This window comes from Scomber japonicus, chromosome 18 (genome assembly GCF_027409825.1).
Source record: "Scomber japonicus isolate fScoJap1 chromosome 18, fScoJap1.pri, whole genome shotgun sequence".
In the NCBI taxonomy this organism is placed as follows: Eukaryota; Metazoa; Chordata; class Actinopteri; order Scombriformes; family Scombridae; genus Scomber; species Scomber japonicus.
In genome coordinates this window covers 13,391,059-13,404,518 of record NC_070595.1, presented here as the reverse complement: position 1 = coordinate 13,404,518, position 13,460 = coordinate 13,391,059, and the positions used below count along the sequence as shown (strand labels likewise).

Genomic DNA, 13,460 nt, shown 5'->3' with positions numbered 1-13,460 from the left:
TCACTCACTTCTTCAGCTGTACAATGTCTTCTGTGTCTGTGAGCCCGAGACTCTGATTTACAAACTGTCACCTTTTAGAGTTTAATAGTCATTAAACAATTAATGAGCAAATGTTGAGTTACATGATGGGAAGTGAAGGATCCTGCAGTTCTGAATCAAAAAAATATAAAAAAGTGACAAACTCTGGGTGTGTTGACATCTGCATTATTAGACTTTTTCCACCTTTCTTTTTTTCCTTCTCTTTCTAATATTCTTGTCTTTATTTGTCATTTTGGTGTGGTTAACATTTGCCTTAAGTGCTGTAATAATGAAATCATATTCTCAAAGCTCTATTTGTAGAAACTGAGTTCAAGGGTCCTTGTTTGACTCTTAAACTCACAGTCACCATGCAGTCCACTTTTATAGGCTGCTGTGTATATAAAAAGTGAGGACAGAAGTGAGCTCCAAGACCTTTTTAAGAAATCCAACAAACGAATAAGAAAGACTTGCCAAGGAAATCTATGTGAATGTTTGAGTAAATAGTCTTATTTGCAGGAATGATGAGAAACAGTAGACACACCTCTGGCATCAATGGAGTTAAACATGTTTCAGACGGTCAGTCGGGGGGACTGAGAGGGGAATGACTCGTGAGTTTTGATTGAGAAGGGTTGACTTCAGGCTGTGGTGGCTGTGTTGGCTGACAGAGCACACGTCAAAACAAACCACGGTCATGTTGCAGCGGTGCGTTTTTAAGAGATTGTTTCAGTTTCCTTCAGGGAATCAAGAAACCACCAAAAGTTTGTTGCTCGGGTTTCCCATCCGGCTGCTGAATGGAAACAGAGCTGCAGCACACAGGAACAAATCAAGTAAGTGACTTAGAGTGAATAAATGTCAGCGATTTGAATTCTGTACATTTCATTTAGTCTTTCAATCACTTTCAAATGTGTTCTAAATTAAGACAACTCAAGTGAAAGAATGAACTATATGGACCTCTCTCTTCCAGTTTAATTTATAAATTGCTAACTTTGCCTAGGATTTATTTTTTTTGTATTTCATAAGTGGTATTGACGAATTACACTATACTCACTTAGATTTAATCTGTTAAACATGATAGGCACAAAGTCTGAGTGACTTTACCTCCGAGGCGCACCGTTTATTTGTTCCAAATTTAACAGGACCATTTCCAAAACAAATTTGCTTGCTAGACTTAGGGGGTCATGAACTGTAACTAGGTTAGAGGCCCAAAAAATAGTGACGATGATGATGATGTGTGTGGGTATCAGCGATGCCGGATAAAAGGTGACTCGCGGCGTGCGCAATCTGCAAAAATCTGTGCGTAATGGCCAAGTTCCAGTTACCGTCCAGTATGACACCAGAACCTTTTATTCTCCAAACTGAACTTCCAATTCAGCCCGTTAACCATTCGCTGTATTTCACTTGCACATAAAGTCTTAAAGTAAAATACCAGCAGAGTGATGCGCTCTCGTGTTGGGTCACGTGTGAATTTAATTGATCGCATGCAGTCATTCATTAGCTCGTGCCTGGAGTGTTCACAGCTGCCAGCTGTTTTCACAGTTATCCAAACTACAACTAGCACACGAAATACATTGTCCTCACAGAGAGTTGGTGTTTGACACCGAAACCCACACAAGAGAAGCTCCGTGTATGTGTGTGTGTGTGTTCCCCTGCAGTATTGGGGGTGTATTTGGGTCAATATTTGTCCTCTTTCCCTGTAGGTTAATAATATGGCAGCGTGCGAGGATGGTGGTTAACATCAGCATCTTTTCTGTTTCCCCCACCAGGTGTTCCAGATGTTAAGGAGCAGACTCTTATAGCCGTAAAGCCAGATGGAGTTCAACGTCGTCTTGTCGGACAAATCATTCGGCGTTTTGAGCAGCGGGGCTTCAAGCTGGTTGGCCTGAAAATGTTGCAGGTACAGAAGTCAGAAATCATATGTTTGGCAACTTTTGTAATGTGAAAGTTGTCTATTTAATTCTAACTGTGGCTGTTTCTACTGTGTAGGTGTCTGAGGATCTGCTGTCTCAGCACTACTGTGAACTGAGGAAGAAGCCCTTCTATCCCAGCCTGCTCCATTACATGACCTCAGGTCCTGTGGTTGTCATGGTGAGGCCTCTTCTGCATTATTATTCACATATTGACATCAACCATATCTGCTGTCTCCTACACATAGCCTATCAAAAGCTGATTTTGCTAAATATGAAAGAATTGCAGTTATTATTCTATGTTCTTGCAATAATCAACTCTATCATTATTGTATGTGAAAATATAACAAATGAATGTGCATATAATGATTTATTATACGTTCTATGTGTTTTTCTTCACCTTTCTTCTTGGTATTAAGCGGCAGGTTGACATTTGTGTTTGAGAAAATGACTGCTACTGTTTTAATATAGTTTTTGGGAGGTAAAGCTGCCATAAATCTCTATAAGTCTTGAATAGCTTGTTTGTATATTTTTGTTGTTTTATTCATGTTTAGGTGTGGGAAGGACACAATGTGGTCCAGACATCACGTGTGATGGTGGGAAATACTAACCCAGCTGAGGCTCAGGCAGGCACAGTCAGAGGAGATTTCAGCTTTCATGTCAGCAGGTAACCTAACGTCATTCCATCTAATTGCGTGTAAGCTTTTGGATTGAACAATAACCTTTTAATGTGCATCATTCTCGGAGGTAAAATAATGCTGTGTGTTGGTCGTTTAAAGGAATGTGGTCCATGCCAGCGATTCACTGGAGGGTGCTCAGAGGGAAATCCGGCTGTGGTTTCAGGGAAAAGAGCTCCTGAACTGGGATTGCTGTGACCAGAGCATCACCTGTGAGGTGTGAAGACGCTGAGAGTCCAACGCAGTGAGAATCAGTAATACTACCTCTTCTCCTGCTGCTGCTCAAAAGGTCTGTCTCCTGGCAGTTTGACCACAGTGACTGAAAAAGATGAGTTTGATGATGATTTACCTCAGTCAGTATACGTACAATGACTTTTTTTTGGTGAAACAAATGTCACTGAGGTTTTATTATGACGTTATATTAGCAAATATAAGTTTAGCTGTGACATCTTTCATTGAACAGGTCTTTGGTCTCAGGATGAAATGTATATAGTCATCATTTGTCCTTCAGTCCCCTGAAGTGGATACAATACGTGTGAAACGTGGACCTGCACTGTGGAAATATGCATGACAGATGTAGGAAATGTCCTTGGATCAGTGGCTGATTGCCAACTGAAATATTTCAATAGCTTGTGACTCAAAGCAGATGTAACATTAGAATGTATTCCACAATCACTTAATATGCCAAAGTCCTTTTGACACATAGCTAAAATCTGGTGTGCTTGTTTATATTAGACATTCTGGCTTCTATCCTAAAATAATAATGCTCAGTAGTCTAAATAGCCAGAGGTATAGATAGTCTAAACAGATCTTATATTTAATCAAAACCAAATTCAAGTAGTACCAACAAATCTTTATTGCCCGTACTGTAAAAACTATAAGACCTATTTTAATTACTCTGCTGTATGATGACTACACAGCTTCTACTATACATATAAACTTTATATATAACCTGAACTCAGCTGACCAACTGTGATCCAGCAGGCTCATGCATAAAGTATCTCATCATCATCTCACATTCATAGAGATTTAAAAAATATTTTAATATACAATTTTCAAGTTTGCAATCCTGTTTTTATGCAGTAGTGTTGTTTTTGTGAATAATGAAAAGCAATTTAATAAAGAAACTAAGTTAATCGCTCACTTGAACTACATTCTCAATGTAGTTTACTCTCAGAGTAAATTTGCATAAATGAAATTGCTAAGTAATCCTCCTACCTCTGTTTGAAAACAACTGTGGAGCAGAAATATAAAATATGAGGTTGAATGGTTTCGAGTCAGGTGCAAAACTTTATCTTATACATGAATTGTTGAGTCAAAATCAAATCATCAGTATTTACACTACATATGACCTATTTGTATCATTTGATGGTGCTTCCTGTGTAAAAATGTATTGATGCATCATGTTTTTGTGCACTGCACAGGTTTTCATGATGATGATGACTTACCTCCACCTGCTACTGTTAGGCGCAGGGGAGTGATTCAGATTGTACGTACGTAAACATCTTCAGAGCCACTTGTAATGAATGAATGTAAATGACTTTAAATCAAACATCCATTTGCTTCTTTATACAGAGGAATCTGGAATCTGAAATTAATTGTTGCAGCAAGTTTAAAAGCCATGAAACAGAAATAACATAATTCTTATTTCCATATATATTGAAAGCAATGTATTCCTTCAGACAATTGATGTGTTTCCTTTTTTTACCATTATGTCATAATATGCACTACAACTAAAATCACAATGAAAAATCAGAAAACATGTTAGTCACGAGAGATCAAAGAAAGAGTCAGGGCTGAAAATGTACATTTATGATGTCAATTTAATGTATTCTGTGTATTTAGTCTGTAACAGCATCTGACTGTAACAAGCAATGTTATTTTAATACAGGTTGATGCACAAGCAATAAAAACTGTGAATCAGGAGCTGACTGTTGGGTGGAATCACAAACATGTTTACCAGGATGCACATTTGATGGTTTTATTGCTCTTAAAAGAAGACCAAGTCCACTGTCATAGCACTTGCTTATGTGTGGTTATCGTCATGTTTCATACGTTGCTTAAACAGCGGGTAATAGAAATATTTATGCATTGTTAAATATATGACGAAAACCAAACAAAAGTAAACCTTGGTCAACTCTGATGCCCATCTGTCTAAAAATTTAAAACACATCTTGCTTTGGCTAATGAATCTGTAGCACAAGAGATATAACAGCTTTTATGATTAAAATATTAAAATCCATCTGCAACATCCCTCTGCGTACCCAGCTGTGTAAGCAATACTACATTTAGATCTACTGATCTTTGGTGCCACTTCTGCATTAGAGCATGTTAAATTGCTCCATCACACCATTGCACTCTCTGAGTTCAGGTCGATCTTCAGCTTTTGCTTCTCCATCACCGTCTCCAGTTCTGTGGCTTTGCGCACATCCTGAGGAAATATAAAGTATGATTTAACAGAGAAATATCAAAGAAATGTCCCTTTTTGGTAGATTTAAAAAAGATGTTTCTTGACTGGTTTAGTCCATTATTTTGAATCTGTCATTTGATGATGACGTATGCACTGAACTAACAGTCATTTTTGGTCATATTTTAAACTGATATTTTTGAGGTGAAGGTCAAATCAAAACTCATTCCTTGATATCAGACTCTCTTACAATTAACAACTGCAAAATCTACTCACAATGACCACTGAGAAATTGTACAATAAATAATCTGCAGTCAATGTAGGTCACTAACAATGTGATACGTAAACCGGTGCATAAGCCAAGGCTGTGCAAACAAGTGCTTTGGAAATATGGACCCAAACATAACCAAATACACACACACATACACACTCACACACACACACACACACACGCACACACACACACACACTCACCCCTAAATTATCTTCTTTCCCCACAGCCCCCTCTGCCCAGCACATAAACAGACAGGCGCAAACCACACACACACACACACACAGGCACAGTAGCCTACATCCAGGATGACAGACAAACAAACCTCGAGCAGGGCCTTCTGCATCATTATTTGACTGTAAACTCGTACACCTTCCTCTGGCGATACTGCGCGGAGCTCCTCCTTATTCAGGGAAAAAAGCTGCGCTCCATTTAAAATGCCCAGACTCTGGACTGTCCTAACAGAGGAGAAAAGAGCAAAAAAATCTATGTTGGTGTCTGCACGCTTTTATTGACAAAAGTTAAATTACAGTGTAACCGAGAGTATCTTTGTCAAGTAAAAATAATTGAAACTGGGAGAAATCTAAGCTTCTCCTCTTTAGAAGATTCACTTCTTAATTCTTAATTTCTTTTGCCTTTATTTAGTTAGTTTCCCCCAAATGTCCTCCCAGATCCCTGTTTATGTTCAACTCAACTCAACAATTGAGTACATAAACACTAGCAGGGAGGAAATTATGACATTTGAGGGCGCTATTGGGCACTGAAACAAAATCAGGTAGTGTGAAAGCTGCACATGTAGCAGCATGTACCACAAACTGCAATAAAGTGTGAAGTGTTTTTTTTTTATTGTCCTTTAGGTGAACAGCACATCATTGTCCAATAAACACCTGAACACAACACAATGAAGGCAAGACAGACTTCTCCACTTGACTTCTCCAATATACTGCTTGGTAGAGGCTATAATTTTTCTTTTGTTAAATTAAAACTACTTCAGCATTAGACAAATGGACATCGCTATAAATGAACAACTAGGTTCTACAAGCAGGTCTTGTTCTGAATGAGGTTCTTGGAAACAGTCTTAGCTGTAACTGTGTGTACTCACTCCTGACTGAAGCCCTTGGCAGTGAGCCAGGTCTCCACCTCAGCAGGTGGCGAGTGGTAATTCAGTGGATCAGAAGTGTCAGCTGCACGCGGGACCACCAGAGGACGGGCCGAGCCTCTTTTCCCAGCTAGCCTCTGAAGAAGCTCATCATTCATTATCAGCACTGCACAAACACACAGAACAGCTATTGCATGTAAAATTGTATTAAGTATGGTGAGTCTGAGTGCTCAATCTGCAGAGTTGTTTTGCATTTAAATATGATACATGTTCATGAAGGCTTTTGACTAAATTTCTAAAGATTTTTCGATACACCGTATAGTCAAAGGTCTATTTATAGACAGTTATCTATTTACAGACAATAATGTCCTTCCATATATAATACATTTCATTGATATTTCTTAGCAAATTGTTTATTTCATTTATTCATGTTTCACCAAGACGTTGTATACAAGAAGCTACAGTGATGTTTGATACTTAACCTGCATGGGTATATTACCTCGGTCATCGTCCTCTCCGTGCATTGATGTGGATGGTAAAACCATACTCGGAGGTCCCATTGTTGGGCTTGCAGTTGTAGGACTGGTCCCAACTGGGCTTGGTGGAGCATATGAAAAGTACTTTGACTGAGGAGTAAGAGGTGTCTTCTGTTGTGTAGAAGCATAAATGAAAAAACATATATATAAGATGACATGAGTCAAAAAGGCTCAGTGTATGCAGTTTTTAAGGCATGGACACAAACAACAGTGGGTCAGTACTTTTACCTTTGACTCTCTGCGTACCACTGGACTTTGTCTCCCAGTGTTATTCAGAGCAGACAGAGGCTCCAAGATGTTTGAGGGAACAAATCCTATCTGGTCAAAGCGATTCTGACACTTCCACCATCTCTTTGATGACTCAATGACCTAAGACAAAGATCAATCAAGTTTAACAACATATTCCAAGATGGTACCTTTAAAATTTGGTAGTTAAAACCTCTAGTTCTAATTATGGATGTGTACCTCTAGAGTTTCTCCTTGAAGCACTGAGAGTTCACTGCTGTTTCTAGCCACAAAGTCATAACTGCAGCAGTAAAGTCTCTCACCCTCTGGCGGGAGCCCATTTCCGTCTCTGAAATAGAAATGATGTAAAAACAAAAAACAGATTTGACAAAGTAATCACGTATATGTTTTTGTAATCTCTGATAAGAGATCTTCACTTGAGTTACTCCTCATCTAGCATACATTTCAATAATGAGCTTTCCCAGTAATATTTTATTTCATCTCTCCAGACTTACACTACATCAGTGCCGTCTGCTGTCGGTTGTGCTCGGTCCTGTAGAGTTTGCGCCGCCCTGCTTTCCCTGACAGCATCCTGTTTGTGTTGTGACTCGATAGGATCTTCCAGAGGCTGGCCAGTTGAGTTGAAGATTTGAGGCTTCCACCCATCCAGGAAGACAGGTGAGTACGGAGGAACTGACACACTAAGCTGCGAACTGAGAGAGATGGTGGAAGCATTTGTTAGAGCAACATGACACATACACACACACACACACACACACACACACACACACACACACTCCAAAACAGATTTATACACACATACATAAGTACACAAACCAGTGTGAAGTCCAGTTGGGGCCTAATGAGGTCCAGAGTTCCTTTTCCTCTTCAGTCAGATGCTCCTGCATTAGTGAAACAGCACCACTGGTCAGAGCGGGACTGACAACTGTTGCAGCTAAATCTGGCCCTCCAGTGGTTTTCACCATCTGTGAAAGAGGTAGTCACTATAGTCAGCATCTCAGAGACAGAAAGAGAGACAGAGACTGAAACATTTAGAGAGACTCACCAGTCTAAAAGGCACAAAGACATGATGCAGGAGCTGCGGTGCGTCAGGGTCTGAGATGGATGACTTGAGACGGTCCTGTATAAACCAGGAATTATCAGATCATGCCACTCTAAAAGCTCAAAAGCTATTCTCAGTTTCCATTACATTTATTTGACACTTAATAATCACTAATCTCACCAGCAGACTGATGGAGTACTTGATTTTCTGAAAGAGGTCCACAAATTCTTCCGCCGATGGAGGGAAAGCTTTCAAGGTCAACAAATCATCTGCACACAGGAGAATGCAATCACAGCTATAACCAAAATGAAACTAAAAAAAAAAGACCCATTATAACCACAATACAGTCCCCGTTGGCGTTGCTCTTGCATTCATTTTTCGAACTTGACATACTTGAATCTACTGTATCGGTATTGTTAAGTTCTTTTTGATCTTATAGAGCAATATGCAAGCTGCCAAGTGCAAGTTAACTAAGCATTTCACACTTTATATGTGGGAAGAATTGTAAAAGATAGAAATAATAGGAACACTAAATGAAAATGAAATCTCCCATTGCTAATCATGAACCTATAAAGGTGTGGTGTGCTTGTTCTAGCCTGTTCCAGTCAGTACTCACCTACTAGACAAAGCCAGTGGTAGTGAGTAATAACATCTGTCCTCTATTTCTTTATGAATATATTAATTGTATCAATTGTTATCTGGGGGTCACACCTAATGCCAGCATTGCGTTGGCCAGAAACCTAGGAAACACCCAGTCAGGTTGCCACGCCAACACAGGGCGAACACACATAGGGACAAACAATATAACTCATTCACACCTATTGACAGTTAATTGTGTCTAATGGTGAAGACACAGTAATCCACATAGAAAGATCAGGCCTTCTACTCACTTTTCTCTTTACTAACCTTCATGTCACAGTGGAACAGAGGCAGTCATTCAGAAATCTAATCTATGTTCAATCTGGTATCTAACGCTCGAGTGCTTGATTATAAAGTTTTCTTGTCAGGCTTACTGCAGGCAAGAGCTTTCTGAATTACCTGAAGCATTCTTTGGCAACCTGCCTGTTGACCTGCTTCCAGCCTGTAAAATAGTGTGTCAGTGCTACCATTGTCTCTAGTTTCCTGTCTCTACCCTCCTGCAGCCTTACCAGAAGCAAGCATTCTCCAATCTGCTACCAAGATTGATCTGTTTCAGTCTTCCCCTGAAGTCACCAAAGCACCACCAAACAGCCTCAAACCACTGACTACCTATTTTCTGAAGGCCCACTCAAGCTGGGTTATTCACATGCAAACAGTTACCTCCATTAGAGCAGATGTTCAGAAAGGCATGTCTTTTATCTTACAATCCTTGTGAAACTATGCCACCAGTAGTCAGTCAAAAGGATAAAATGATATCAGTTCTCACCATCTTGGTCCACCTTCTTGCTCTTCCTGGTGCTCTTCTTCTTCCTTTGGTTAAGAACACTCTGGGCCTCAGCTGTTTGCTGCAAGCGTGACATGAATCGCTCCACGTCATCAAAACAGTGGTTCAGAATCTCCTGATGAAGGTCAGACACATAGGGAGACTTAGCGTTAGTTACAGAAAATTGTCATTTAAAGAACAAAAATGGAGTTGCACTAACATGAAAGGCAACATATAGCCTATTTTACATGCATTATTCTTAAAATATTTGAGAAAACATTTGAGACTGTGAAAGAGCTATTGATTCGTATACAATCTTCTATGTTGTGCTGTGTTTCTGTTATTTAGTCCACCTAATGATACACTACCACCACATGACTCTTATTCAACAGCATCAGCACAAGCTACAGCCTGAAATATAATCATTACAAGTTGAATTAACACCTCTCAAGTTCTCAACAAACAAACTGAAAATTATAACCTTCAGCCGGAAGTATTTACGGCAGGGCTGTAGTACTGGATTTTAGTGTATTGTAACCATTGGTCAAACTCAGCTGACGATGTAGGCTCAGTATTCTCAGACTAAAATTGTCGTAACTGATAATAATCTCTAACAAGCTCAGGAAGTTTAAAAACAAACAAACAAAAAATAATCCCAGCTTCCTCTATCCACAGTCACTCATTCTTTTTCTTTACCCTCTCCACATTTAAGAGTAGGCATAAAACCTTCCTTTTTGATAAAGGTTACAGTTAGAGCTGATCCACGTTGGCCTCGGACCAGTCCCTAAGGGGACTTCCCATATGGATCATGATCTTCCATGGGTCATAGCTGCAGACCCTGTGCTGCCATGCTCCTGTCTGATGTTTACACCTGCTGTAATTATTATTATTAGTCATGTTTCTATTATAGTTATTATTGCTGTTGTTATTGTTCACCTCTGTCCATATCTTCTCTCCCCCTCCTTCTTTCTTTCTCTCTCAACCCAACTGATCAAGGTAGATGTCTTCCCACCTTGAGCCCAGTTCTGCATGACGTCTCTTCCTGTTAAAAGGGAGTTTTCCCTGCTTGCTTAAGTGGGAATGTTGGCTCTATGTAAATGAAAAAGTATGGTTTAGACCTGCTCTATGTGAAAAGATAACTTCTGCTGTGATACTAAATAAATAAAACTGACTTGACTTTTCTAGCACTTGGATTTTATGGCCATTGCAGTGCCACTCAGGCCATCATTTTTTTGTAGTGGTTAATTGTAATGTCACCAATTATAGAATAGGTAACTAAATGTCTAAAATTATATTTTAACTCTGTATAAATATTTGTTTGTATATTATGAATCTCTTATTCCTAACATATTGTACATGTGCATATTGTAATGTCCTGTATTCATTCAAAAGTCCATACAAAGGTCTATGGTGTTTTTCTTTACAGAGGTATTTTGATCAGTAGACAGTAGACGATCGTCTGGGTCTTGATATATGTGGTTTGGTTTACTGACATAATCTTTATGGGACCACGTATGCCATCATCTCCTTCAAGTTTCAGATCTTATTGTTTATTTGTAAGCTGTATTGTAAGCCCATTGGCTGACAGAAATAAAAAGTAAAACCTAAATGATGCATGCAAGCACATACCACTTCCCTCTCTGCATTCAGTAGAGATGTATGATTTGACTTCACACTGGCACCTTTTTCTGAATGGAGGGGGAAAAAGACCAGTAATACAAACTCAGACATCTGCACAAAAACAGCAAGCCTGCTGTAGCAGGTCAGCTGTAAGTCACAGGATAACATGCAAAGGAAGGAAATTACATCTTCATGGTAACCGTACACATGCACATAACATACATGAAAACACTTCAGGCAGATCATTTTACCTTTGTTAAAGTCTGTGTAGATGGGCAGGGCACTAGGACGAGGCTGCTCCCCAGGAATCATCATGACTCGGACACCTGAAGGCTTTCTAGGAACCACTGGAGGAGGTGGTTTAGACATCTGTTGTGTGAGGATGCAAACTGAGTCAGTTTAAGGGAGTAATGTATAGAGAGTGTAAAACCTTTGGTCAGAAAATGTTTACTGGTGTATCACGTTTTGGGTGTTTTAGAAACATCATTTTTACTTTGTTTGGGAACTTATACATTTTACATTCATTAGTAACATATTCACTGTGTCATATGTTTTCTTTTGATAAACTTTATCCGACTGTTTAAAACGCGATCCTTTCAACTTTATCTATAAATCCTACAAAATGATGAATGAGTGTTTGATATGGCCACATACCACAAGGTGATTGTAAGAATGCAGAGTATTTAGTTTGCATACTCACTGTAAGTGACCGATACACACTACAGGAAAAACCACTGTCACCAGGCGCACGGTATGCAGATGACACAAGCACCAAAACTTGATAGAACCAATTGTTGCTTCATCACAAGTTTGTGCCATGCAAACATGTAATGTGTAAGGTTTTACATCTCTTTTGTTCATCTTCCTACCTTTCTTCTTCATGTAATCCTTCCTTCTCTTCCAACATACTGATGATCAGTTTAGACTGCATAAACTAGTTCATTTTTTTTATAAAATGCACAGTGCGTAATGCCAACATACAACATAACATATTTTGATGTATCAAGATGTGAAGCTGCTTCAAAGTCTCCACTTAGCAACGTATTATTGACACAAAGCAGCTTCCCATCATTTGACAGGTGTATCTCTCACTCTTTCTCTCTCTATCTATCTATCTATCTCTCTCTCTCACACACACACATACACACAAACACACATGGTATTTACATAATTTTAAAAAACGTTGTCTAGATTAATCACTGTACCTTTTGGTGCGCTTTGAGTGTTTAAATCCAAGTTTCAGAAACCAGTCCTCATGCTGAGTTGTATTCGCACTGATCTAAGCTGTTTACTAGAGTCCATCCCACCTTCTTGAGCTATGCAGAAACGGGAAAAACGAGTCTGGCTTTCCTTTCGCATTTAATCTGTGTGCTTTCACTCTCCTCTGACTCTCTGATACACACACACACACACACACACACACGCTCCCTCCCTCTCATTCTTCTAACTGCGTCTTTGTGGGTTTCTTCTTCCTTACGACAGGCACTTCTATCAACAACTGCCTGTGGCTTGTGCCAAGGGGAAAATGTGATCTGCAACACATGCTATTCCATGAATGTAACATAGTCGTCCTCAAACTCCCCACCTCCACAAATTCTGTTAATATCTAGTTTCGTTTGAGATTACATTATCAGGCTTCACAGTGAACAATGTAATTAAAAGTGGAGCTTTAGTTAAGTTGGCTTTTGTTTGATTTGAGCACCCTTCCCTATAAGGTATTTAATCTGTCACCATGCAACCACCTACCAAAAAAATCACTTCATAATAAATAACCAGCTTTCTTGTTGTTGTCTTATAGTCGTCTGTTCTTCAGAATGTTTTCATTAGCTGATGTGAATCTGTTTGACTGGGAGTCATTTATTCAACTTGGAAAAAAGAAAAGTATTGGTAAGAAAAGTAAATCACTGCACAGAATAAAATCACTGGAAAAATCAAGATTATAAAATCAAATAATAAAAGAACAATGTTTGATGACTGTGCAAATGACTGACCAACGTTAAGTATGTTTGTCAAAAAAAGCACATCTGTTACAGACAAGTCTAATAAAAATGATGTGAGAAGATGCAAAAAAGGATGCAGGTGAAATGTAGGATATCTGGTTTCTGATATGGAGAACTTAACTTCAGAAATGTAATAGTGCTGGCTCGTGTAAGCTTCAGCATTTTGACAGACACATGATGAACCAATTAGCAAATATACAGCTGATAATAGAGTTAATAGTGGATGTGTACTTCTTGA

At 39.1% G+C, this 13,460-nt stretch overlaps 2 protein-coding genes across 2 annotated transcripts; one reads left to right on the top strand and one right to left on the bottom strand.

Moving 5' to 3' along the window:
• The first annotated feature begins 595 nt into the window (after nt 1-595).
• On the top strand, nt 596-4,528 carry nme4 (NME/NM23 nucleoside diphosphate kinase 4). Its single transcript, XM_053338326.1, has 5 exons — nt 596-845; nt 1,782-1,912; nt 2,002-2,103; nt 2,477-2,589; nt 2,702-4,528. Exons 1-5 carry the CDS (start codon nt 710-712, stop codon nt 2,820-2,822), a joined length of 603 nt encoding a protein of 200 aa, XP_053194301.1. The 5' UTR covers nt 596-709; the 3' UTR covers nt 2,823-4,528.
• Nucleotides 4,529-4,901: 373 nt separating this feature from the next.
• On the bottom strand, nt 4,902-11,591 carry eps8l1a (eps8 like 1a). The gene is made up of 13 exons (XM_053338317.1): nt 11,474-11,591; nt 11,232-11,290; nt 9,606-9,738; nt 8,381-8,469; nt 8,204-8,278; nt 7,975-8,123; nt 7,653-7,850; nt 7,378-7,486; nt 7,141-7,281; nt 6,876-7,023; nt 6,380-6,542; nt 5,603-5,735; nt 4,902-5,030 (listed from the first exon to the last, which is right to left on the bottom strand). The coding sequence occupies exons 1-13, from the start codon at nt 11,589-11,591 to the stop codon at nt 4,944-4,946; spliced, it is 1,602 nt and encodes a 533-aa protein (XP_053194292.1). The 3' UTR covers nt 4,902-4,943.
• Between the last annotated feature and the right edge of the window lie 1,869 nt (nt 11,592-13,460).